This window comes from Betta splendens, chromosome 9, assembly GCF_900634795.4.
Source record: "Betta splendens chromosome 9, fBetSpl5.4, whole genome shotgun sequence".
Classification (NCBI taxonomy): domain Eukaryota; kingdom Metazoa; phylum Chordata; class Actinopteri; order Anabantiformes; family Osphronemidae; genus Betta; species Betta splendens.
This window is the reverse complement of record NC_040889.2, coordinates 8,031,113-8,059,024: the sequence shown is the minus strand read 5'-3', so window position 1 is coordinate 8,059,024 and position 27,912 is coordinate 8,031,113. Positions and strand designations below refer to the sequence as shown.

The 27,912-nt window shown below is 47.5% G+C and overlaps 1 protein-coding gene across 6 annotated transcripts in view; it reads right to left on the bottom strand.

Moving 5' to 3' along the window:
- dock4b (dedicator of cytokinesis 4b) overlaps positions 1-27,912 on the bottom strand; it is a 100,276-nt gene that overhangs the window by 28,966 nt on the left and 43,398 nt on the right. For all 6 annotated transcript variants that reach the window (XM_041072520.2, XM_041072522.2, XM_029160241.3 and 3 more), the window contains exons 4-21: positions 22,187-22,270; positions 20,329-20,369; positions 19,315-19,370; positions 19,143-19,239; positions 18,523-18,671; positions 17,283-17,367; positions 14,449-14,600; positions 11,341-11,422; positions 11,157-11,217; positions 10,939-11,071; positions 10,654-10,742; positions 7,051-7,176; positions 5,119-5,243; positions 4,408-4,570; positions 2,683-2,789; positions 1,561-1,714; positions 503-600; positions 316-399 (exon numbers count right to left, since the gene is read on the bottom strand). In XM_041072520.2, coding sequence (XP_040928454.1) covers positions 316-399; positions 503-600; positions 1,561-1,714; positions 2,683-2,789; positions 4,408-4,570; positions 5,119-5,243; positions 7,051-7,176; positions 10,654-10,742; positions 10,939-11,071; positions 11,157-11,217; positions 11,341-11,422; positions 14,449-14,600; positions 17,283-17,367; positions 18,523-18,671; positions 19,143-19,239; positions 19,315-19,370; positions 20,329-20,369; positions 22,187-22,270 — 1,886 coding nt within the window. The remainder of the gene's footprint in view (positions 1-315; positions 400-502; positions 601-1,560; positions 1,715-2,682; positions 2,790-4,407; positions 4,571-5,118; positions 5,244-7,050; positions 7,177-10,653; positions 10,743-10,938; positions 11,072-11,156; positions 11,218-11,340; positions 11,423-14,448; positions 14,601-17,282; positions 17,368-18,522; positions 18,672-19,142; positions 19,240-19,314; positions 19,371-20,328; positions 20,370-22,186; positions 22,271-27,912) is intronic.

Here is a 27,912-nt window from a genome sequence, read left to right as displayed (position 1 = left end):
TTACAAGACATGACAAGACCGGTCCACTCGCTGGATTGATCTGAAAACCGCGCGAGGGAAACGCGACGCCGCTCCAGCTTGCTCGGCCATTTCATCACCGAGAGGAGAGATGTGTTGGGGTGTCAGTGTGAGACTGATGCAGATCAATCAGCGGCTGCACGGGCGCGCTGCAGCGTGACCACAGTGAGATTGGTCCGCCGAGCTCTGAGGCATCACGCGCACGGATCCATCATCGACAGCTGCTTCGTGTACAGTTGTGTTTGCGGCGTTGGACCCAGCGGGAGACGAGACAAGTGGGAAGGGAAAAGATCTCACCAGCGAATCGAACACCTTCAGCCCGTATCTCTGAGAGCTCTCATCCAGGATGCCAAAGAGAGTGTCCAGAGTGTCCTGCAGGAACTAGGAAGGGGGAAAGCAACTGTGAGTTCATACAAACCACAGTCTCAACACTCAAAGCACCTGAACTGAAATCTAACCAGAAAACAATCAATGTGGCGCCTACTTTGACGATCTCCGAGCCGTCGATCTCCTTCAGCTTGGAGAGGCTGTCGTTGATTCTTTCGGGATGGGCGCGCCACTTCAACAGGTCCAGCATGTCACCTGGGGAGACAGCACGGTAAACACGTGCAGAGAGACAGGTCGCCTGTTTGTTTGTAAGGTAACGCGAGATGAGAAGAGCAATATGCACCTCAGATCACACAGCGTCGCCGCACCCTTCAATTATCGCCCCAAACCCTCAGCTCAATCCAAACAAATGATGACATTTTCAAGTGCGGCGGGATAAAGGAGATAAAAAGTCATTTTCCTGAGCCAGAGTCCCCAGACGCACGCATGAATAAAACATAAGCCTCCACAAGAAAGTCTTTTAGCTGTCTCTTCGGATTCCGATCAACCAGAAGCGTGTCGCTTTTTTTCCCCAAAAAACTTTACGTGTGAATTTGAGTTTGTGCGTGTCGTGCTTCTTTTTGTTCCAATCTGACAAATATACGTGTAATGTTTGTAGCTGGAAGTGTGGCCGTGCTTTTAGAATAGATTCCCTCGCAGAATCAAATGCATTTAGGAAATGAGCAGCCTTTATTGTACCAGCTGCTTAAGCAGATAAAACGGATTCATCATTCACAGCTTTTCTATTAGGGAGATGTCGGAACATGAGCCTGGTAAAGTCTGGGATGCAACAGCAACGGAGTCGGGTCGCCGCATTTCCATTTGGGCTGGTCGCTGGCTAATGCTAGAATTCGATAAGTTCCCGATTCTGCGGCAGCCGACTGGAAGCTATTCCTCTCCTTCTGCAAAATTCACAGGTTCACTCGCACACTCGCCTGCCTAGATGGAAATACCACATTCCCACTTGGACAGAACCTGGAGCTGCTTCACAGTTTTTCCCTCAGCATATGGCTTTTTATCATTTTGTTAGTCTCACTGACGTGTTAATGGCTATTTTTAACGGCGCGACTCATATAAGTTTGTCTTCCACTCTCTATTAAACCCTCGCCCATAATTGAGCAGATGCAAAGTGCAGCTAATTTTAAAGGTCGCCGCCCCCGTAGACATGTGGCGTACCGTTTTGTGTGAGCTTGGTGGAGCAGAGGAAGCTGGTGATCCAGAACGACTCCTTGATGCCTTTCAGCGTCTGGTTGTTGGACGGGAGGTTGGCCTTGGAAAACGGCAGCTTCAGGTAGCGCGACGAGTCGGCCAAGCTGGTGTTCTCCTCGCACTGGAAAGAAAGGCCCACATTTAGCGAGCTGGAACGGCGACAGGCCGTGCAGGAGGCCGGTGACGAGGACCTGTTATTTTAGGTATTGAACGTGCAGCCTTAATGCACGGCCGAGGCCGCGCCAGTGCCAGAGCCACCGCACAGTTTGGTCTGATTCTTCTGCGTCTATTTCGGGCCGGAGGAGAAACTAGGCCATGCCAGCTTCATTGAGCTTTTTAGCAACTTCCATCTGGCCTCTCCACAGTGGGAACACACCAGGCTACAAGAGCTGGCCTCTTAAACTTAGGCAAAGCAGGAGTTGTTTTAAAGACGCGGGAACAAACTCAAACTGCTGACAGTAGAGTAAATAATCAGACCTCTGGTCACAATAAAATGTATGAATGCACTCCTTGCTCCTTGTCCCCTGCAAAGATTATGCACACACCCTTTGAAAAAGCATGCAGTCTACAATTATTCTGAATTATACCCAAGATGGTCTTTCCAGGAGCTTTTAACTGTGCACGCAGGCCATTTTATTTGCCTTAGTCCTTTCATGTAGCCAAACCCAAAATGTGTAAAAAGATGACTCTCAGGTCTGTTTTAACATCCGCAAAATGCAGAAAATAGACATAAAAGTCAACTAAACACAAAGGCAAGACTGCAACATCTTTGTGTAGACGCACACGCGCTTTATTGCTCACCCACGGGTGAAAACAACCTCACAGCTTGACGACGTTACGCAAGTAAACGTTACTCATTAGCTTGTCAGCCTGCGTCTAACGGAGTGATGGGAGCCGCTCGTCCTCCCGTAGCAACGGACTGACAACGCGACGACTGCATGCATGATTCATATTAGCATATACAGCAGGACGCTGGATCCGTTGGGGTGGAAGTGGACTTGGTGACACCTGTGTGCGTGGGTTCGCTCGGGAGAATAAATGAGTGTGTTTTCAGACGCCACTCTGGCTTTGACGACGCGCAGGCCTTACCTTGTGAATAATGAGCTCATGAGTGCCATCTGGAAGAGTCCTACCATCCTCCTGCATGAGCGGAACAAAGGAGTAGCCGAACAGTTTCTTCTCTCCCTTGTCCTTCGCTGTAAAGAACGACGCCAACACAAGGAGATGACACAGAGTCCAGAATATGGAAGCCGAGGCTTCATTAAAGAGAATATAATCAAGCAGTCCTGCTTTTATCATCATGCATACATTTTTCCAGGAGCATCACTGACCCTGGGCTCTATAGTTCCACCTATTGAGTCAGTTATCTGTGTCATAAAAACAAAGGGTATAGTTTAACAAGCACTAACATGTTTTCTCCTGGAGGGTTTTATGTCATAAGAAGATTTGGGAAAGAATGAAAAGCCCCGCATAATTTGCATTATGAACACATGTAATCTGATTTATCTGCAGCTTTAGGAGTGAAGTGCTAATGCGCGCACAGTGGGAAGTGACGAGCGTAGCGCCACAGCACGAAGGTCCTCGGTTTCCTTTCATAGAAACGACAGTGATTCATCTGAGCGGCGTCTGTTGTGTCTCCGTTTGTCTCCCCGGAAAAGCACAAGTCGTACTGTGCTAAACTCTGAAAATTGTTCCTGCGCCGCTGCCATTTTTATTTCCCCCTGACATGGCGATGATTAAGCTTTTACACCACAAACGTTATTGCTTACAAAAGCGTACACTGGCCTTTTGTTGTGTCTGCTTCTCCTCAGACAGGCTTTCCTAATCTATAAGCCTCGGCAGCCTTGGGCACTAGAGGGAGACTGGAAAGATTAAGTGCTCCTGTGTGAAACGCAGGTTTAGCTGAGCTTAGCAGACCAGGTACAGATTGATGTATTAAATAATTTGAGGGCACTCTACCAAATACACTATGCTAGTACTCTATATGGTATAATGTAAGGGGCCTGGAGAAAAAAAACTTACGTAAGAGGTGTCTATTACATACAGGAATATATCTGCCATAATGAAGGTCCGTGAAGTATTGCACTGCTGAAGATGGTGCAGCCTTATAGTCCCCTTGAGCAGCGTTTAGCAACAGTCTAGACTCCCAACAAATGAACATGTGCTGATGCTGCGTAATTGCTACAGAAAAAGAAAGCACTTAAAATATTCATAGCTGTCTGTTTCCTCTTAATTGAAAATGACAGAGCCTGCTAATCATATTTCTACAGACAGGTTACTGCCATCTTTGGGAGCCCTAATAGTACGTGTAATGTGCTTCCCACAGCCCAGGCCTAAATTGGGCTCTTAACAGGCAAAGCCAGCCCTGCCAGCAGTAATAAGGCTACTATATCTGCTGCACACAGCTGCATGGCCTTTTAGGCTGCCATAATAATATCAGCTTGTTTAGAGAGGAGCTTCTGAGACGTTGCCTCATAGCCCTGAGAGAGGGTGCAGGAGCGTGACAGCAATGTTTCGGGTGTAATTAAAGTTTGTCTGAGCTGGAGGTGCAACCCAGGCCGATTCTGAACCCCATGCACGTGGACAGGGTTGTGTCCGGTGGTGGCAGCAGCCTCGGGGGTTTGCAGCCAGAGGCTCAGCAGGTTAAAACGGATGAGGAAGTGAATACTTATTTAGCTGCTGTCCCTTCACCACAATGCTGCTTCACCTTCACCTCCCCCACATAATCGACTGAAGAACCACCACAGGCATTCACACACTTGGCTGCTACTGCTGTGGTGATGAATAAAGGTTATTCACCCAACGCCTACTTACTGGAACAGTGTCGGAACTCAAACCGGACATGCGACCCCCGAAACATGTCAACTGGAATAGGGAGCTTCAGCTGCTCTGCCCAGCGGGGACTGTTGTTGTGGTACAGCACCAAGGAGTGGTACTCGTCCCCGCCCGGTTCGCCCGAGCCGGCAGCCACGTAACTCTGAAAGAGACAGAGCGAGCAGTGAGCCGAGGTGCAGGAGGTGGATGACGCGGAGACAAGAGGAAGCGGAGGGAGGAAATGAGAGGCCAAGCTAAAAGATGAGGTAAAGGGCAGAAGTGAGGGACACGCAGGACACATACATATGTCACGCGCCACAAATGTCAATAAAGGGAGGCTGCCATGGCTGTGTGTGTGTGTGTGTGTGTGTGTGTGTGTGTGTATGTGTGTGTGTGTGTGCGTGCGTGCGTGCGTGCGTGCGTGCGTGTGTGGTTGCGTGCCAGGCAGAGGCAGAGGCAGCAGGGTTATATTTGACTCCATTTTCTGTCCCGGGCTGAGCTCAGGAAACCACAGAGGCCGACTGTCACAGAAATGGGCAACCCACTGGAAAGACACTCTCATCTGGGTCAGTGACACCTAAATGGGGAACTTCTTAGCAAAATAAATCTGCACGCGCTTGCTGAGATGTAGCAGCTACAGTACTTCTAAATACTATTTTGCCTGTATTTACTTCCTTTACAACTGTGACATTATACCAAGTGTATTTTTACCTTGAGGATCTGCCCGTCGATGTCCAGCACGTAAACCGTGACCTCCACGTTCCTGGCCACGCTCTTCCCACCCTTCTCAAACTCTCCTTTCTCCAGTGTGACGTAAAGGTCATTCCTCATCTCTCCTGCAGAAACAGGGTGGAAAAAAAGAGCCACCGAGACATTGATTATACATACAGGTGAGATTTAATGATCATTTCTCAGTGGCTTGAAGCGTTGGTACACATTTACATCAGTGCCATCAAATGTCATAGTTACAGCTGACATTAAAGCTAATCTGTTTGACCTTTGGTCCCCAGATGATGAAATATATAAAACCCCCTCACAGCTTCTGTCACATTCATTTCTCTTTTTATCTAAATGTCCTGTGTAGAGTCTTGCCATCATTATCATCATCAGAACCTCAAGTAGTGTCAACATCTACACATCTACAAATGAATTTAATTCAGGCCCTGCACACAAACTGCACAATAACCAATTGAATTTTTGAAAAGTGTTACACTAAAATAAAAGCGTCCATTTTGTGGATTTTGGACTTTTTCCAGTGGAAGTGAGAGTGGTGCCTTCCTCTGCAGCCAAGCCCTGGTCAGACAGATTGTTAAATATGTTCCCATAACGTCAGCAAGTGGCTGCATGTGTGTGATCATCATATCTTGACTCTAGGTTAAATTGATTTTCTCTTAACAGTAGTAACTATGGCAACATGAAGGACTGTATATACACCTATATTGTTGGCTCCCAGCAAAAACACACAAAGACTGCAGTGGGGCAGATTTCATGCACAATGGGAAGAGAGGAAGTGGCGAAGGGTAGGGAAAAGCAGATGGACAAAGAAAAGAGAGTGTGTGTGTGTGTGTGTGTGTGTGTGAGTGTGAGTGTGAGAGAGAGAGAGAGAGAGAGAGAGAGAGAGAGAGAGAGAGAGAGAGAGAGAGAGAGGAAACAAGATACAAGATACAAATCCAGCAGAAAGAGAGCGTTTCCTTAGCCCAAGGGCAGCGATGGATGGGCAGAGAGGGCGAGGAACTCAGTGTTAAGGGTTTGCAGACAGACAAAGACAAAGGAGAAGAACATAAATCTGTGTTAGTGAGGCACTGGGGGAGCCGCAGTCTGTGGTTCCTCTTTATCTGTACAACCAGAAAGCACAGCTCCTGTGTGGAACGTAAGTCCCCAGTCATCCAGCTGCCGTGAACAGTCGGAAAGCTCATTTCTGCATACAAATACACGTACATTTTATCCTCTGGTTTCATCTTATATTCATGTGGTTGTACATTTGTTGCCAAGGCAACAACCCCATCCAGGGGGTTTGTGTCATTTAGAGTAGCAGCTATCTAAGAGATGCCTGTCTACCTGAAACAACCAGCTTTGTTGTTATCTGAGAGCACCCTTAGGTGCAATTCACACATACTCTGCAATAAGTGGGCTTGTCAAGTGTTGCCAAGGATACAAAGGCAGACTCTAGGATGGGCTTGTAGCCTCCTATTATTATATTATTTACATTTATATTTCACATTATTACTTAGTTTACCAATATGTTTAATATAATAAAGTGATGGGCAGTTTATTATATTCTTTGTTGCTCTCATGCTTAATCTCAGTAGTACCAGTAGGTAAGTGCAGCATGGTTACTCACTCACAGTAAGTGGCCCTTGTTTGTTGGTGTTTATAACACTACACTAGTTCCTCTTGAAATAAAATGTCCCAAATCAATAGCATAGAAAACATTTGAAGCAGAGAAACGCACCTTTTCAAAAGTGTGGTGTGGTTTTACTGGTTGAAAATGGCTTAATAGTGAAAACTACAGGTTTTGACCTTGTTCTACCCCAAACATAACAAGGGCTCCATGTTTAACCGCTGGAGAGAGACAGGAAAATAACCCACGGGGCAAAAGCAGGGAGGTTCTTCATACAGTATAAGGATCCCGCATCACCCTACCTGGCATGATGACGTCAGAGAAGCCCAGCTTTCTGGTGATGGACACACCCCTGGTGAAGAGGACCATGTACTCCCGCCTCAGCTGATCGATGTCGCCGTGGAGCAGCTGGAGAGCCACCGCGAGGCCTAGAATCAATAGGGGGAACGTTTTAAAATCAAAACACTGGACACAGCAGTGATGTAACTTTGATTTTCGCTACTCCTCAGAAAAGCAACTGGATAAAAAGATCTAAATATAGCAGACAGTAGCTCTGCTCCCATCACTATAAACAATCTAATACTGGTGAACTTGGAGAATTCACATGAGTTATAAAAGCCATTTTAACAGGATTTTAATAATTTATTTCATCTTAATGTTTAGTCTCCATTGTCTCAAGTGACCAAATCACACTTCTCACAGGAGTTAATACAGCCACACCAGGCAAATCCAGCTATATCTGCTGGCAGCAACACTCGAGTGTATGGAACACAAGCAGACACCCACGCACACATAAACAAAACACAAGCCGGTGAATCATGCCCAGCTTTTTAATAAGAGGAAATCCAACATGAAGGCTGTTGTCACAAATCTATATCCTTATGCAATAACTCCAAATGTCAGGAGAGCTAAATTAAACCAGCAGCGTTGGTCTGCAGAGCTGCATCGTCTGTGTGTGAGGCTGCAATGTGAACAAGAGGCGAGATGAAGACCACCAGTGTTGTTGTCGTGGAAGCTTGAAGGAAAGTTGAGATGCGGCGGTGAAACGGTTCATTAGCTGCGAGGGTCTCAGTCACCAGCAGTCAAAGAGACGTGACTTGTTTGTAAACCTGTTAGTGACGTGCCAATCACTGCACTACAGAGAGCGAGGGGATGAAGTTATCTGCGCATATGTGATGCAAAGCAGCCCAAAGTGATCATTTACAATAACTACAACAATCTTAACGAGGTTTTAACTATTCCCGCATGAAACTTGCTTTTACTGTTGATTTTCTGGGGCACACACACATTTCTAATACCAGTTCAGAAAAGCCCAGACCAGTGGGTTTAACGCGGCACCGAGCTCTGGTGGGAATTGAAAGGATTGTCCCATTAGATACATGAGAGACATGATTTTGCAACCTGAGCCTAATCGGCCTGCCTCTAGATTTGGACCAAGCCGACGACATTTACAGCCATATAAACACACACACACACTCACAGAAAGGCGTCTTCCCCCTCCCTCTTTCTTTAAAAGCTCCTGCAGGGCGGCATTAGGCAAACCAGCTTCATTACTATTCCATCCGCCTGGTAGATGGAGCTGACGCTGACAATAACACGGTCAACCTTTGCTGCCCTCGGCCCACCCGGCCTGCCTCTTCAGAAACTCACAAAAACAAAGTGGGAACATAAAAAAAAAAAAGCTCCAAAACAAACCAGTGGAGTTGTCACTGCCTCTTCTGTCGCTGCCTACGCTTGGATGTGGAGGTGGGAGCTGAATTATCCACCTGACCTGACTCATACAGAGCCAGCATCTTATGAAATCACCGCTATGGATCGCTGAGCCCCATGTAAACAAAATCACTATGCCATCATCTCATCAGCTGCCGCTCTCCTCTTCTGGGTTTGATTTTCGGCTGATGCCCCGCAACCCTCAAAACACGGACGAAACAATGGAGCAGTCATTAGGCGACACGGGGACAAAACAACCGTCTCTGTGCGCAACCTGCTGCTTTATTACACAAACAACCCAGTCTTTTTTATGCTTTAAGGCCAGCGCATTCATCAATCCCCTGCTAATTGGCTGCTCAGCGCCAGGAGAACCACACAGCGAGACAAGCAGACACACCAGGATTCATACACTGCACTATACACACAAGCAGCACAGTGAGCCCATACAATATACAGCACACTGGCTTTAATTGCCCTCCTGACTCTTAATGCAACTGGAGTCCTTAAATCACTGGTTCCAGGAGCTACTGTCTTGTCTGCACATGTAGTACTATTTCTCATTGGGTGACGGGACTGGAGTGTTCTCTGCTCTGTGATGGTGCTCCGCAGCAGAGTAATTGGCATTTGGGAGAAACTGAGTCACCAGATGAAGCTGCACATGTTGTGCGTTGTTGTTGTTAGTAAAGTAAGACAATCAGAGTTTACCGAGGTGATATCCGCTGTGACTGGTACTAATGAAATAAGAGCAGGTGGTGAAATCAACAGGGCATGAGAAGGTAAAAAGAGGCTGACGTCCCAGAAAACCTGTCAAAGCTACCAGCACAGGTATTATTAATTCATGTGGACCAGACAGATAAATGGGTCTCATCATACATAAATGAAACCTAATATCCAGCGCTCATTATCTTAAAAATTGAAATTATTACCCCTCTGCTTTGTGATTAAACCATTTTCCGCTTTCATGAAATCAGTGTCAAATTCACTTAAGTGGTGTAAATGTAATTTTACAACGAGCTTGCTTGAATTACGTGCGGCAGCGTGTAGTGACAAAAGAGCTGCAACTCTCCCCAATGCACTTTGAAAGAGAACGCGCTGAGGCAAATCAGGCGCTCAGCCGGATCAATGTCCTCGGCTGACACCTACTCGATAGCCCACATCCAAGCGCTCGTGATAAACTGCAGCCGAAGACGGAGTCAACTCTTAATACAATTACAGACGCGTGATTATGGCGTGTGTGTATTCCACTGGGTGACCTCCATCCACAGGCAACAGCAGCACTTCTGCCAAGTTGAATGGCAACAATGCAGCACTTTATCTAGTGTTGGGGATCAAAGCGAGATAAGAAAACAGTCAAGTAAGTCATTTTATCAGCAATTAATTAAGACCCCAGCATTGCAAAGCCCTTTCCATCCTTTCAGAAGTAGATCTGTGATTTATGATTTCATCTCGATTCTGCAGCGCTGCCATAGACCAGACTGACTTTAATGACTGCATCCTGTCACGCTCACACAAGATTATTCCTGCTGGACTTGTGAAGCTGCCCCTCAAATAATAATTGGATTTGTAAAATGAAGGTGAGAGGAGGCGCTGACTCAGGCGATCTGCAGATTCCTGACATTCCTATAATCTTCTCTCCAGTTAGCGGTGCCCTTGAGCCTTTATCAGCCGCGTCTGTGCAGCAGGGCAGTGATGCTCCCCTGTGAACCTCACCAACCTGCTTCAAGCCTGCGTACAGTACGTCCAATAAACTGCAGCTCATCACTTCACCACCGGCTCAATGTGAAATTCCTAATCTACGGTTAATCTAGGATATACTTGCACATACACTGATGTCTTGAAGCTGCGTCTGTACGACACATGCACATGTGAAGAACTGAATGTTCTGCTTCTCCACCGACCTGCTGCTGCAGGAAAACGCTGACGCTGTCATGCAGTGTGCTGCGATGGCGGCTATTTATAAGAATCCTCCGAATGCATTTGCAACAGCAGGCTTCCTGCAGACACCACCATGCGAAGGGGAACTTCACACCCACATAAATAGCACAGAGTCTGACCGGAAACAGACTAGACTCATGGCAAAGAGCTCACCGTGATGCGGGCGTCACGCGTCAGCGCAAAGGAACTAACGCAGCGTTCACACGCTTGCTCAATAGGTCAGAGGTGAGGAGGTAATAGACGGAAAATGTGGTTCTTACCAGTGTTGGATCCAGACAGGTTGTACCGAGAATTGGCCTTTTTGATGATGTTCTCATGGATCAGGTTCCACTCACTCTCAGTATTACACCTGAGAAAACAAGAAAGTGGTTGTTGTGCTACTTCTACTGTGGGATTGAAGCCAACAAGCTATTCCTGGCATCAGTGTGTGAGTGTGAGAGTGAATGGGTGAATGAGAAGCAGTGTAAAGGGCTTTAGATCCCGGAAGGGTGTTTGAAGGCGCTATATAAGTTTGGACCATTTACCATTCCAAGCCCGTGACTTACGCGTAAACCTTGAGCAGGTGGTCATCTTTGGAGTCAGCGGTGAGGAGATCAGCGATGCTGACGACGGCGCAGCCGAACGGCCGCCTGTACTGTACGCTGCACAGGTTCTTCTTCTCCCCGGCTCCCATCCTCCCTGCGCATACACAGAGAGATCCACCGTCATGACAGCGTGATTCTTAATAAACCACAGAGGGAACAGGCAGCTGTGTAACTCCTACCTATTCTTACGATATGAACAACAATATAGACGTCTTTTCGGAGATCGCTGCTTCCCAAATCCTGAGCAACGAGACAGGAAAATTAGCAAATGTGCACCCAGTGAGCATCGGAGGACACTGTGTTACATGAGTTCAATAGCTCTCAGTCAGTCTTTGCAAACATGAAGTTGTGTTCAGTACTCACCACAAACAGCGTGCATTGTCTTTCTGTCTTCTCCGGCGACTTGGGCAACCCGCTCTTATTCAGCCTGACAAAGAACCTTTCACTGTACGAGGGGGAGACACAAAGAGCGAAGGCACACTGAGATGAATGGGGTCAGGAGTGACGGTGAAACAAGTGCAACCGAGCCGCCGCTAAACAGAAGCGAGTGGCGGTGGTGTGGCAAACGCGAGGAGCCGGAACGCTGGAGATGTTGCTACAAAAAATGGCACCAAAAGCTGCCCGGCAGCTGAGGAGGAGGCCCAGAATGGGAACACGCGCCGAACAATGGAGCGAGCGACGAGATTTACAAAGCTAAAATTATTGAACTCAATCCCCAAAGCAAAGGACGTCTGCAGCGCAGTCGACATCCACGCAGCGCTGCCAAATGAAATATTCATTGTGTAGATTCCCTCTGACAGGTTTTAGCCCAGATTCTGGACCGTCAGCGAGAAAAAATGTACAACCTCAGCCTCAAAACTGCCAAGATGGTTGGCGCACTGTATGAACCCTGTAGGGACGGGTTACGAGGAGGACTGCATTTTGCTCTAAATATTTCATCATCCTACAGCTGGAGTGGTGGAATAACACAAAATACACACGTTGGACTCGACGGGTCGACAAAACCGGACGGACACAAAACAGGTCTGGTCCTCCCGCTCGGAGGGAGGCGGCGGACGGACCCCGCTGGGCCGTCTCATCCAGGCTGGCGAGCTGGGGGCTAATCCAGTTAGGTGACTTTCACAGTGCACTGATAAGCAGAGCGAAAACCTTGTAATGCACCAGCGCCTGACAAAGAGCCAAGTCGCTGGCACGGCCGGCGGCGCAGGCGACAGCGGGGCCATTCACGCAGCGGCGCGGCTCGAGCCAACGCGTCCCATATAACTTGACTTCACGCTGCATGCAGCTACCGCGGATTAGGCCGCTTTAGAATATTGGGAGCTATTTATAATGTTCTTATCAGTTTATAAGCTGTCACGTCTCCTCCCTGATGGAAATCGGAGACGGCTTCTGTGCTGTGATTCGGTGTTTTGTGTATGTAGGGCAGTGGCAGCGCGTGTTTGAATTAATTAAGCTTCCGATTATTAATTATACACATGCTTTGGATTTTTCACACACGTATTCCTTCAGCAAAGTTTCCTTCAGTGGATTGTACTGGGACGAAGCGCTTCGACTTCCATGTGGTTGTTCCTCATTAGCTGCTCTCTGTAACTTTCCAGGCCATTTATCCAGCCATATGGAGACACATTCCTACAGTACGCATTAGACATGAGACTTGCACATGCGTTCGCCAACCCTAATTAGTGCTCTATTGTGGAAACCCCAGCTGCCAATTAACAGCCACTCCTGCACACAAACACGCAAACAGTCCCTTGCCTCCAAGTCTTCTCTCTCACAGCCCAGAGTGTTGATCGCCGGAGCTGAGAAGCCTGGACTCCCCCACCGGGCCTTATCTCACCCTATCACTGCTTGCATTTACATAACATGAATGGGCCACTTCCCTCCCCTCTGGGCCTTCGCGGCGCTCACTATTTCCTCCCATGGTATTGATGATTACATTAGGAGCCATGCACGTCCCTGACGAACGGTAGAGTGGGTGGACGCATTAACAGTCATTGATGGCTGATCCACACCATGCTGAAAATCCTACAGCTAACCCTGGAGGTTGTGCCTGACGGTAGAGATGTGAAAAAACAAAGCCAAAATGAAGCCAGTCAGAACGAACGTTGGACCCAACCTCCAACAAAACAGGCACACAGGACGTCCAGTCATGCATGAATGTCCTTGTGAGATGTAAGTGGAAGTTATAAATATGAAAGAAAAAGATTATATGTGTGTGGACCCTTGTGTGTCTGTGTGTGTGTCTGCGTGTGTCCTGGTGAAGAGCAAGACAAGGAGTCTGTCCTGAACACAAAGGAGCTGCCATGGTGCACGGGGGCTGTGGTGTTGGCACGGCACCGAGACAACGGGTCGGACCCCCATCTGGTCTCTGACACACAGCTCACACGCACAGACACCACCAGGAGATAGGGAAGGCTCGAAGTGGCTCCCTGCCAGACAGCCTGTGTTAAAGTGTGCACTGTTTGTGTGTGGGTCCTTACAGTGAGAGACGAGCTTGGCGAGCTGCCACCGCTGAGATTTTTCCTAGAAGACAACTGATGCAATTGCAAGACACACACACACACACACACACACGCTCGGGACAAAACTGAAACCGCTAAGTCATAACAACCGAGGCTTCGCACCGGCAAAAAACTGACATAAATATCAAAACAAATTAATTTTCGAACCAAGATGTATGTTTTAGAAAGACTAATCGCTTGACCCGACTGAGTTACTGAGTCTTTTTCAAATTAGCAACAACATGGAGCGAAAAGGTCAGTGAGGGAGAAAAAGAAGCGCCATAGAAGTAGAAGTAGAAATGATTAAGATACGACTGCTCGCTAATCAGCCACTTCAAGCTGCAGAGCAAGATGGGAATATCAAAACGTGGCTCCATACCTGCCACACTGTTATACGCATGATTCAAATCAGCATATGAGTGTGCTTTGCTAATTAAAAGGTATAATGCACTTCTGCACTCTGCAGCTCTAACTAAAACACATGTGTTTCTCTGACCACAGCAAAAAATCAAAAGAGTAGAGGAAACCTCTACGTATACTACCATGCAAGGGTTAATGAAGCAGCGGTCAATCAGGTTCACTAGTGATGTTGATGAATAATGAACTGTGTGCGGCACAAAACAGTGAAGCAATAAGTCTCACCACTGTCACCCTACTGTAGCAGTTCTGATGTGACCCTGTGGGACAGAAAGCGGCGCCGAACACAAGCATGGCTCATAAAAGAGGCGGGTTTCCTTTTTCACGTTTCATCCCACTCATTTTACTGTTTCTGACAAATCCGCTTTTTTGTGACATGAACTGGAATTTTAATATCCAGAAATTATGGCGACTTACTATGAGAGAATAGCATACAGTAGTCTTTAGTGCTGCCATCAAACTTTAGCGACCTGCTTTGTTTAATAAATCTTCATACAATTATAAATACAGGTCCTGATCCACCCCATCTGTAAAAGCACTGATCAGACTTTACCTGAGCGGCCGGTTCTCCCGTCCGTCGTAAATGTGGAAGAAGACTTCCAGCTCCTCTCCCACATTGGCGTTCATCAGGCTCTTCACGTGGACGAACAAGTGATGAGTACTGGCAGGAGCAGGGGTCTCCTTCTTACGATGCCGATGTTCCATCTGCAAAGACGACAGGACAAAACAAATGTAGAGATCAAATATAAACTGGAATTAATGAGCTAATAAATGAATACAAGTCATATAGACACACAAACTTGTCTAAAAGCATAGCGGTGTGGGGAAACAGGAACAAGATATAACAACAATATAAATGCATGAAAAGAAGCAGTCAAACAATGAAGCTCGTGTTTGATATTACATTTAATATTAAGTCAGTCTATATCAAAAAGAGACAATGAGACATGAGACGATGTGCAAGTACATCCACTTGCACATCGCAGCTTTGTTTAGAAAGGGTTCATTCTAATCTGCTGTCAACATCCAAAAATACAAGGACACAGACATACACACAGAACAGCAGATGGCTGGTAGAGCCACTGCCAAGATCTGCTGCACGTCTACTTCTGTAGTAGGATGTAAAGGGATGGGGACGGAAAAGGCAAGGGGAAGATCAGAACACAATAATAATAATAATAATAATAATAATAATAATAATAATAATAATAATACCACTTTTGGAACTGGAGTCTCTATACTGTGAATAAGCCGCACTTTTTTGAGTTTGTAAAAAAAGTGAAACTCAAAACAAATTAAAAATTTCAACATAATTGTTCCTTGGAATATTCATTTAACTCTGCATAACATTAGCATATGGTCCCTCAAGTCTCCTTCCATGCTGCAGTGGAACATGAGATAAATAGTAACTGCCTAGAGGGCACGAAATCAATCTAAAACGGGACGATGTGCCATGATACAGCATTGTTTGGAAACAGACGGCTGTGCTATAAATATAAAGAGTGTGTATGACAAACCGCTAAAGTGGTCCTCCAAGAATCAAACATGGGGGAAGATTATACCGCAAATCACTTCACAATTGTAATATCTGTCAAAATGATAAATATGTTTTGTTGTGTTGTGTAGAAAGACGCTGGAGAAGGGTCCAATAACAACCTTTTTCCTTTTCAGAAGGGCTTTGACTCCAACCAGGTTCTACAAGGTCTAATTTACATTGTGGGATTTTATTACTAGTTTCTCGTCACTGTGTCATTTGCTGCCCAGACAGAGCAGCGTGTGGTTCTGTGACAGAGGAAAGACAGGGAAGCTTCAAATGAGGCTGGCGTGACCACGTGCTCGGCCGATCGTCCTATTATCAGTCACTGGTCAGGGTTCGGCAGGAAACAGCAGCATGTAGAGCGACGTTCAAAGGACACAAGGATGAGAAGGTGGGTCAAATGAAGGTTAGGGAGAGGCTTGTTGACTGGCTGTGTCCCTGCAGCAGAGCAGTGTTCCATCACCACTAAAAGGCCCTTGAATGGCACCTCTGCAGTGTCTTAGTAATAAAAGTACAGTAGCCCAAGGGAAACAACAGACTACACGCCCAGGGCCAGACCTGTGAAACCTGACGTTGGATCTGAGCTCAGAACCGAACATGACGACTTGTAGAAATCAGGTAGCAGCTAAATACAGAACTTGGCCACAAGCTACTGTCAAGGTAGTCACACGATACGGTGATGTCACCTCCTGCGGAGCAGCTTCTTTTTTGGAAAGGGTGCTGCAAAGTCATGACTCCCGCCTGGAGTGTTGTTCATTCTGCATTATTCTCGGTAGCTTCTTTAATTCTCACTGACATCAGATAATTCAAGTCACATCTTGCTACAGTAGCAGCGTGCACACACAAAGGTAATCCCCATCTTCTCTACTGAATTAAGTGGCCCCACAGAACCCGAAACACTGTTATCGTAGACAAAGACCCTGAACTACCCTGACGTAATTGGGCTCCAGTGCGACTCGGTGTAAAGAGTATAGTATGTGGATGGCAGTGGTGAATGCTCCTCTCTTTATCTTGTCCAAGTAGGGGAGAATTTGTGTCATTTGCTCATTTGGTGTGGCCTGTAATAAAGGTGCATTAAGCTTTCATCCTGCTGTGGCTCCTTTTGTTTTGACTAACAAAAGGGAAAAAAAACATAGATGGATTAAGAGCTTCAATTACCACTGTGAGAAAATAAGGGGGAGCTCGTGTGAGAGTGTGTGTGTGATATAATTCTCCCCACTCTGTATCAGGGCAGAGAAGTGGTTGCCACGGTAACAGCGGTTAGGGCTTGGAGGAAGCGGGAACAGGGATGAAGGAGCGCAGACAAGGTGAGAAAGATGCGGACCCATTTAGACTAGACTTTAATTTACAATGAGCCGTCAGACTGAGAGAACGCCATAAATATTCCAGGTTCTAGGGAGTTATTCTGTGTCACCATTGGACAGTTTAAAATATTTTAGTGCCTTGATATCAACTTTGATATCAAGACACAAGATCAACTCTTCCTCAAAGTACTGTTTTAAAGCCAACACTGACGCTTCAATCAGAGCTTTACGCAGAAAGGATGGTCAGGAACCCATTACAACACCTCTCATCCTATGATGTCCGCAGTCAGTCAGGCTTTCAGAGTAAAGGCCTGCAGGGCTCCACGTGTTCTGCCAGCTCACACCGTTAGCTCTGCTACCTGGCAGCCGCAGCTTAAGAGGCAAGTGAACACGCTAGTGGGCTGCCCGATGTAATCAAATATGCAGGATTACAAATATACAGGAAGTGATGTACCGCAAACACGAGCAATATACAGTTGCGACATTTTCCAAAATAAACCTTCAGATGACATTAGTAGCTACACAAAGAACTCAAAGGCCACTTACCAGTCTGTAAAGCTCCGTGACGCTGATTTCATCCGGGTCCACCATGCTGAACTCTCGTCTGGGGACCAGGTCCAAGCCGAGCTGTCTGCAGCACACAGTGTTACATGCGGTGAGGAAGTGAACTGCATACAAACCGGAGCGATCATAACAAATATTCCAATGACAGTTCATTTATATTCTACTGTGTGGCAGGGGGAGACAGACAAGGTCGCACGAACAAAACTGTGAACAAAGACGCGGCGTATACTGGAGACCCACAAGTGCACAAGCGCGCGCGCACACGCACGCACGCACGCTGTCAGATCACGCGTGTCACTCGTCTAAATAAACCTGACAGATCATCCTCCTCTGAAGATCAGATGAAAGGCAGAACTCCTCTCCCTTTAGCCCCCCGCTATGCCCACTGCCCTCTTTATCCTGCCTCCAGCTCCATCCTTTAACCCTCCCTGCTCTCTCATCACCACTCTACGCCTCGTTTTCGCTCCTCGTCGGTTTATCCTCCTCCAGGCTGGTCCCTCGCTGGTCCCAAACAACGGCCTCCATAAAAGCAACAAACAAGACAGGACTGGTCGACCATGGGACTGTACAGCCCACAGCAACGAACAGCGCAGCCATCAATAAGCAGCAGGTGTGCGCAATGAGACCGAAAGAGGGGCCCCAGAAGAAATGTAGTATGTAAAATGAAGAGTAAGGACAGAGAGAATGACAGAATTTGATTTGTTCATCCTTATAAAACATAGCAAAGGAAAGGAAAGAAAGGGGGAGGAGGGAGAGAGAAAGAGAGTTGATTGAGTGAGGACTGCGCCTGCAGGGAGGGTAGGTGACAATGAAAGACAGAATAGCAAGGTGGGAAGGAACAGAGAGAATAAGGTAGAACAGGAAGGCAGCTCAAAAAGCCAGAGTACAAACAGCGCATATTTGTTATTATTTCCACACTGTTATTTTATTTTTAGACGATTTAGGCACTGTCTAGTTTTCGGAATAGCTCCTCACCTGCTATGCAGGAGCAGTAAAAGACTAAGCACTTCACTGTCGGCAGGTAGATTTTATTTTGATCGCACAGACGTGATGCAGCTATGCAGATGTGACTTCAACCAGGGAGTGATTGACTGGAAGTACAGCGAGGCATCTGTGACACTGTGCTGACCCGAATCGAGTGCAATCGGACAAACGGGAACAATAATTTGAAGAAGAGATGTGGGAGGAGGAGTTTGTTTCCTCCTGTTCCCTGTCTACTCACTCATTCCCCCAGTCCAATCTGGCCGTGATGTGCTGCTTGACATCCCTCATGCGGTCATGGGTGAGGTGGCCCACCAGCACCTGCCTCCTAAGGTCCAAGATTTCATTCATCACGTGCCAAAGCCGGTGGAACAAATCCCCTTCATTCTTCTGTAGGAGGAGGAAGCGGAGAGGAGAGGAAAATGAGTTAAGAAGCACAGAGAGTTAATCAAAGCAACCTGACAGAAAGAAAAGACAGAATGAGGGTGACGGATAGAGCGAGGGACAATAAGAAGAAGATGCAAATCAAGCTGTGCGAAACACAAGTGGAGAAAGTCACAGAGCACATGCTAGAGAGCTAAAGTGACACGGAGTTGAAGAGGGGAAGTCGAGTCGAGAAACTTAGAACGGATTTGTGCAAATTAGCGCCAGTGTCCTGCTGCTTTTTAGCTGCGAAGGCAAGCACTTGGATCTGCCCGTATTCATCAGCTCGGTTTAATCAGCACCCCAGATAGCTTAATAGGCCACAAACACAATCAATCCAGCTAACGAATGTGCAGAAACCGCTACGGCTGTCGAATCGCCCGGGGCCAAATAAGGTGGCCTTCGTGGTGAGCCTGAAATGTGTGGAAGCGGTCTCACCACGTAGAGCTGCTTCCACATGGCGCCCCAGTCTCGCAGCGTTGACGTCATCTCTGTGATGACGGAGTCTTCCACGGGGATGACGGTCTCGAACTGCCTGTAAATACCAGCACACGTACTGTAAGGAACGCAGGAATGAAGGAAGAAAGGGGAGAAACGCAACATTACTTACCCTTTGTTCTTAATGTGGGCATTCTTCAAGTGGATGTAGCTGGACGGGAAAATCCCCTTTGGACAGATAAGCAGTTTAATGAGAAGCGTGTCACACAGTACCACTAGCCTTTACCTGGATGCACACAATCAATACGGTGCTAAGTGTGAGTGTGGGTCGGGGGAAGAAAAAGGAAGGAAGGGAGAGAACGGCAGACAGTCGCAGACATAAAAGTGAGGAGCGATGGGATTTAGGGGAAGAAGATGAAGAGTGTGTGTGTGTGTGTGTGTGTGTGTGTGTGTGTGTGTGTGTGTGTGTGTGTGTGTGTGTACCATGTTTGATGCTAATAAACTGCAAGTTGCTCCCTGTTGACTTAGGGGATCAAAGCAGACGTTATGTTTAAGTATCTGAGGGTAAATGCAACGCACACACACACACACACACACACACACACACACACACACACGCTGCTGCCAGCTTGGTTTATATTATTACATGTTCTTTTAGAGCCTCTCTGGTTACTGCCAATCAGTTTGCCAGCGCCTGTCATTATCATCTATTGTGGCGCTGAAATGTGCTTGACTGCGTCGCTGAATTACACGTCGCTGAAGTGTTTCGATTGGTTTTGCTGCAAAGACGGATTTTGATTTTCAGCCTATAATCAAGCCAAGCACTTTGTGGCATTAATAGTGCTGGATATGAGCTGTAGGAGCTGTCAATAACTTAATAACAGCGCGACTGAGACCTCTTGAAACAGAGTGTGCAGTCCACGTTATACACAAACCTACTTGACCTGTGGCACTCAAATGTTCACTGATACATAAATAGTCCTGTGCACTAATGAGTTTGATTCGATGGCACCTCGCTGCTCGTAGTCAAAGCAACAGGCGGCAGCGTGTCTACGGATCTACTGATCCGATCGGCGCCTGACAGCTGTCGCCTCTCCTGGTGGAAGGAGCCTCCGCCGCCGTGCGGGCTGACAGCTCGACACAGCAGTCAAAGGAGCCGAGGCAGCGCTCTGAAAGCTTGGCTCACCTTGGCGTTGGGATTCTTCAGGATGAACCCGCGGTACCAGCCTGCGGAGACAAGGACGGGCACAACGTTTTGCAATTAGTAACTGTCCACACACATTTGGAGAGTTCTGTGTCACCATAGCGCCCGGGACGCCCGCATCGCCCAGTAACCTGCTGCTCTAACGACCTGCGCCTGCACTAACCACAAGCTGGGGCGCAGCTGTGACACACAAAGTGAGCCCTAAGCGCTAAGGCCTGTCCTAGCAGGTGTGAAGAGAGCAGGGGCACAGGAACGTGTGAAAGCGCGGCGGCGGCTGGCATCGTCACACCACAGCACGCTCCAATCCGAGCTGGAGCTCAAAGTTTGTTCATGTCGAGGACTGGAGCCTTTTGGATAATCTCACAACCCATAGAATCGATGTGGTGTATTTACACGGGGGCTCTGAGCCCGTGCTTTTAGCTGATGCTGTTCTCCTCTGCTGCAGTCATTGTAAGTCCCTTCACATAAGAGCATTAGCTAAATAGCTCAAATGTAAATGCACTAGATTATTCTAATCGCTGTTGGGTTTTGCCAAAGCATCTCTGATTTGGATTGTGGCGCATTTGTTTCAGGCACGGCCAGAATAACAGTGAGTAATCTGTCTGCGTCTGTACAGTGGAACACGTGCTCTGCTGCTTCCGGGACGAGGCATTTTTTTCAGTAGCAGAGGTCAATCAAGGTGGAAACACGTGGTTGGAGTCTGTTTTAAACGGGCGAATCCCTGTCCGCCTCAGCAAACGTTCACAAAGGGCCGTGTTTGAGAAGGGCCACGTCAAAAATCAATGGCTGAGGCAGAGCCGCGTGTCAGCGAAGACGTTTCCACCCTCTGTGCTGCTGTGTTTGAGTGTCAATAGCATCAACATGAGGCAGAGCCATTAGTCTGTGTGCCGGGCTGTCAGCGCCCGTCTCCCTGCCTCCTCGCCGCTGCCAGGACTTTTCATTTGGTTCCTCCCTTCTGGGCTAAGCATTCTGCTGGCTGGGCTATTGTCTGCCTCTGCTGGGCCTTCACGTCCCCCTCGCTGGCTGCTGCGCGGCTGGCTGCACCGCGCCGTATGTCATATCAGTGTCTGCTTCTGTCTCCCGTCAGGAAGTGAGGCCGCGTGTGTTGAGAACTCCGGATGAGGTGTGTGTGTGTGTGTGTGTGTGTGTAGGTGTGTGTGTGGGTGTGTGTGTGTGGCTGTTTGTGTTAAGGTGTGAATAACTCACTAACTTTTGCGGTTGGATGATATTAAGTCATTCCGAAAGGTTTAAGACCCCACCGCTGCCTTGTTCTCACCTAATTTATGATGTGTCTTCATTAACTTTTAACATGGAGAAACAAACATGGAAACAGTGTGTAAGAGAAAGCAGGCAAAGGAGAAAAACAGCCAACGCGTAGGCAGGACGCTAGGAGAGCAGCCAGACAGTTAGCTAAAGGAAACTGCAGCGAACACCAATGCTCATAGACATTAATCACACGGAGCTGCTCAGTTCAGCCCTCGGTACGATGAGCGAGAAGTGTGTCAGCCGGGTGAACGTTCATGCACGCGCAGCAACCACAGCGTCTCTGGCAGGTTTGTGTGTCTCTCAATCTGATTGTGGTTCGTGTAGAAATGTGTGGGTCACTGAGCGTGTGTGTGTTTTCACTGTGAGCAGCGACAAACTCAATGGATTCCCCTACTTCTCCAGAGGAGGAAGTGGACCTGTTTTTATTGTTAGGTGCATGTATTCACTTCACTGCTCAGGCAGAATGAATTGATTTCCTTACTTCGGTCGTCAGTTTCACTTCCACTGTTTTTCTCCTCACAGAAAGCAGCTAATGTCGTAAAGGTCATACACACTCGAGCGGCGCTCACAGTACCTTCACATTTCTCCAGGATTTGCACCGTGTCTCCAATCTCCAGCGGCAGGCCGTGCTGGACGGTGCCTCGGAAACTGGCCAGCACTGGAACAGAAAGAAGCACAAAACACCCACAGGTTGTTTTTCTCTTTCAGCTTGGTAATGCAGAGCTGGGAAAACAGCCCAAGACAAGAGCAGAGCGAGTGAGGAGGAACAATCGATAGCGTGTAGGTGAAATAAAATCACAGGCCGAAATAGTAACGTACATCAAATATTGGTAATAAAGAGAATATGTGTTTTTATTAAGACTCCCACATTAAGTCAAAGCATCCACACTGTGACCTCACGCAGGAAGCAACTTTCATGGGGTTTGTGTGGAAGTTTACAGCATCTAAACCTGGCGCCTTTCTGCTGAGAACCAACACGGCCTGTTCCCTCCTGAACACCCACGGGTCATAAATCATTCTGCACCACGCAGCAGCAGGAGCAGCGAGTCCCCGGTTCATCCCGAACGAAGGCTCGACGCGCAGGACGACCGCTGCACAGAGGCCGCGTTCACGAGACGATACGACCATTAAAGCGGGCCTGTAGCAGGTATAGTAGCTACCGTGGTCCGTTAGCGGCGATCGCTAGTCTGTGTGAGAGTCGTCAGCAGAGTATCAGCTGACAGCCACACACACACACACACACACACACACACACACACACACACACACACACATACACTGTAGCAACGCTCAAACATCCTTATTCAAAGAGCAGCTCATCCAAGCAGCAATGAACGTATGCAGGCAGACACGGGCACACACAGATGTGCAGTCACACATGAACACACACGCTGAGGGGGGAACGACAGCTTCTCTGGGATTTGGCGTGGAAATGGATAACAAGAGTCCCCGCCATGCAGAACTGAGAGGGATCCTGCTACAGCTAAAGTGTTTAGAGGGAATTTCATTTCTTCTGCCTGCAGGGTCCGTCCAGTGCACCTGAACGCATCGTCCAACCACCGCGCAGAGAATACAACCCACTGCTCAGTGCTGATATTACATCCAACAACCGAAACTCACACACGCGCGCCGGCCGGAGCCCACGTAAACATCCTGCATGATTTAACACCCAAAAGGTCACGTCTCAAATTGAGCAGGTTTGATAATGCATAAGGTTTAAAAATACAAGAAAATCAATATTTATAGCATTGACTCTGTCACTTTTTCACCTCCTTCTTTCTTTCCAATTATAGGGCTTGAAGTTTACATTTTCTTTTTATTGAAGAAGGATTTTCTCTATGTTCGTCATTCAAAAGAGCTCGTTTACTGTAAACAGAATCTTTGTGCAGCAGAAAACACGTTTGGATGCGAAAGACGGTTCAACCTGCTTTTATTGTGTATGTTCGATGCTAAGGGGAAAACCCATGCATTCACTAATAGATGAAGGTGCATTCGGTGCGGCTGCAAATCACAGGTTGACCGCCTGCTAATATTTTTCTCTTCCTGGCAGAGTAACCCCTGCTCAGCAGAGGTTTGAGCTGAATTACTCATCCACCCACTCTCATGTTGACACTGAGATCAAGTCTTCTGATTAAATCAAACAGCGGCCAGACTCTCCGCGCCGTCCAACGTGCGTGTCAGCCTGTGTCCTGCATTTTACAGCCAAGCCTCGCCAGCTCCTTGTTATCCCTCAAGCCCAGGAAACACTATCTTTACAAGGGATTTGTCACAAGTGAGCATCTGACTTTGTAATTCAGTCAAACGCCAAACACACACACACGCACGCACGCACACGCAGGAACGTTCCTACATTTTGAAATTCATTCAAAGCCCCACACGCTCACACGCATGCAGAGGCAATCACAGCAAACACTCTTACACTCAAAGTGTGCCCGATGCATTAATTATCCAAGTGACTTTCCCAGCTGCAGCAGACTGAATTATTCATCCTCGAGCCGCCGTTTCTTGTGCGGCAGTGGAGTGAAAGCTGCCCGCTTGTCAATCCACAGGGCAGCTGCTCCCTGTCCGCCTCCGTCTAACTGCTGCGGGTCACCTCTCTGCGCTGGCTAAATACCAAATGATGAGCGAGATGATGGGTCGGGGGGGGGGATTCATTTCCTGTGACTGCTGGATGTGTCACAATAATAAAAGAGAGCACAAAAGACGAACCATACAGCTACAGCATTGCACAGAACAAAAACAGACACTGGGAGGAAATCCTATTAAAAGCGCCGTCGCCGCTACACACAAAGCACAAGCACATGCCACTGGTGCATGAATAAGTTCAAACGTACATACAGCAGCAGACCTGTCACTACCCAAATAGTGTCAGCCTGCTGATTAGCTTGCACTGTTTTGTACTGTATGTGGCCAGAAAACAACACACACACACGCAGGTTGATTCTTTATGACACAAGGTCACTGGGTCAAGGCGTTAGCAAAGATGGCAGTCGTGCACAAAGAAATAAACAAAGACAAGGTCACAACAATAGAGAAGAACATTATGTTAACAGTAACTTCCACTGGATTAACTATACTGATATGATGTAAATGTGATTTATTATGACATCATTATAATCCAACTGATAGGAAAAGGCTGTTGCTGGTGCATTGAAATACTGGCCAATAACTAAGTGGGCCTTTTGGGTTATTGGCCACACAATGGCCCACTTCATGGACGGCTAAATGACTAGTTGGTCTTTATTAATAGAAGGTATTACAGTCAGTTGGATCCCTGGAAAGACGAGCAGCTGGGATCAAGCTCACGTGTGCCCTGTCATGCCGCGTTACATCTGGCTTGCTCGTCCTCCTGTCTGAGCGACTGGGAAAAAACAACCACAAGCCCAGGGAAAAAAGACGACCAACGCTTACTTCTTCGCTACAGCCCCAACTGAGGGAGCGCCGCGGCCGCTCACAGCCTTTAGCGGCTCCTTTTGCACTAAGTGGCAGGACAAATTTCATAGCAATCGCTCATTAATGTGGCTCGTCACCTAATGAGCCTGACCCTTTCTTCTCTTCATCTGATCTGACAATGATTCACACGAGTCATCTACTCCCACGTGTTAATTATGCAGCATTTATATCATTAATATGCTAATTTCGCAACACAGCAACCGGTGGTGCTCCACTGGCCTCCATCGCAGGGCGAGGATCATGAATTTTTCATTGGTGTTTGAGAATGAAAGTGTGAACACACATTTAAAGGCAAATGTAGATGCAGACACAGGGAACCGACACCTGTTTCCACTCATCTTATATTATCCGATAGAAAGATGGGTGCTCACTGATGCACAAATATGAAAGTTAACGACACTAATAAATCTCCAAGCTTCCTCACGGTGCACATTGTGCTTGTCTTCTTTCCAAGAGCTCACTGTGTGCACTTGCCAAACCAAAAGTGCCTTTTATTCCAGCAATGTGACTAAAGCATTCCTCCTTCAACCAAAGCTAGCTCAGCTATGCTGTGTCCTCTCCAAGTCCACGCGCACACACTGCAATTCCAATAAGAGGCTTCACCAGTTTATATTTCTGTGGCTAAAATGCCTCCACGTCACGCCAAAATACTGTACGAGCCCCACAACCTCATGCATTCAGAGGAGTGAGAGGGTGAATGAGGTTCTCACTGGGGCAAGTCAGAACTTCCAAACCACCAAGATGTGGCGGTTCATGCAGCTCAGTCACCGGAGGGGCATCTGGCGGGTTTACAGCAGGACCCCGATTAACTCGGCGTGCGCGTGCACCTGCTCAAAGGTGACTTTTCGATTATGCTGCGGAATGCTGGGCCGGAGCATCGCATATACTGGAGCAGTGAAGTCAACGGGGGTCAGCAGCAGGAGCGGAGCACGAGCAGATGTCTAAAAGTAGCAGAGCTAAGGAGGCCACACACACACACACACACACACACACACACACACACACACACACACACACACACACACACACACACACACACACACACACACACACACACACACACACACACACACACACACACACACACACGTCTGATAGGCAGGGCAGACAAAAGCCAGACCGGCAGAATTACCCATGGGGAACGGCTTTCATTTCGCCTTCTCCATTGCCGCCTGCCAGTTTCCTTCTGCCCGCTTTGTGTGCGAGGAGATAGCAGCATAAGCACTATCACAGAAGCGCTCACTAGCAACAATAACACCTTCGCTCAGATCCCATTGCTGGACCAGAAGCCTTCAATTGTGAGAGAAATATTAGGACCTTTTTTCTATCACAGGGCTCCATTACAGGTCAGACACTGCATCGGGGTAAAAGAGGGATACTTGAAGTATCTCAGCTGGGGAGAACTGAAAAATAAGAACAATCTTTGCAGCTGAGCATTAATTAATAAGAGACAGCGTCTTCATCCAACTCCTGCTGCTTTCTCTTCCACATCTCAAACACGGTGATGACTGAAGAAGCTTTTGTAAGCACACCCACAGGCGCGTCAGCTGTCAGTTCGGACCCTGTAAACACTGTGTAGGACGTATTTCACCGAAAGCATGAAAGGCGAATGTTACAGTGAAGGTGACATCAGGTTCGGTGCCAGTCGTGACGTGCATGAACACAGACATCAACCACAGCAACACTCAGTCTGTCCTAATGGCCTGCGCAGATGGAAAAAAAATCACAAATGACTCCGATTAAATGGAAATATAGGTCAGTGCACTAAAACCTCACCTCATTCCCAGGCATTAATCTGGGCGTGTGTGTGGCTTGGAAGCTGGCTAAGTGCATGCATTAGACAGGCCACTGATGCCAAAGTTGAGATGAGATGATTAATATAATCCTCTAGGGTGGCTTTATCTCACCTGCAAAAATCCGTCGCCCCCCCCCCACCCCATTCATCGTTTGTAGCATTCACCACTGCATTACCACATCCACTTTGGATGCCAGTGTGATGACTAAATCATCAAGCCATGATTTGCACACTGAAAGATTTCATCTCACTTTCCTGTTGTTCATCTCGTCTGTCCTTTGAGACGTTTTCGCAGCCAGTGAGGTGCGCGTTAATATAAGGGACACTTCCTGTGACTGGGCTCAGTGGCATTCCTATCCGGAAAACATTCCCATGCCAGATTTTACTAGAATAGTGGAGCGAGTTTCCACCAACATTCAACAGTAGGTGTGTGGATGTGGATATGTGTTTTACATCTTCACATCTGATGGCAGTGACAGTGATACCAGAACTAGGGTATGTAGGGCTAAGAGCAGGAAGTGTCACTCTATGCTGTGGTGAGTGGCTGAAACTGGCTTTCTTGGTAATAATTTGCCTTTCAATGCAATTTCAGTTTTGACTAAGCTCAAGGTTTGTGTGTTCCTGGCCCAGTGTGTTGCAGAAATGCTGGCCTAAGCCATAAAAGTAAGACCCGAGCTGTAATAAATCAAGCATTCAAGCTATTTTGTGGTCGGTTAGTCAAAATAAAACCATCTATTTCCTTTGTTGTTCTCTTAATATCCCAGATGCAAATGGCGAGAGCTGCTGCTTCAGATCGTGCTGGTTTTGAGCAGCAGCTGAAGGTCCACAGAATGACACAGCCTACGCATCCTCCCACCCGTCACGCACATGCACACACGCACACGCACACGCACACGCACACGCACACGCACACACACACACACACACACACACACAGGGAAGAGAACGGATGGATACAATATACAGCACGACAGGCGAGAAATAAAGGGAAGGGGTGTGTCTGGAGATAAGGCAACACAAAAAATAAACATTTAGGGCCACAAAGAAATATC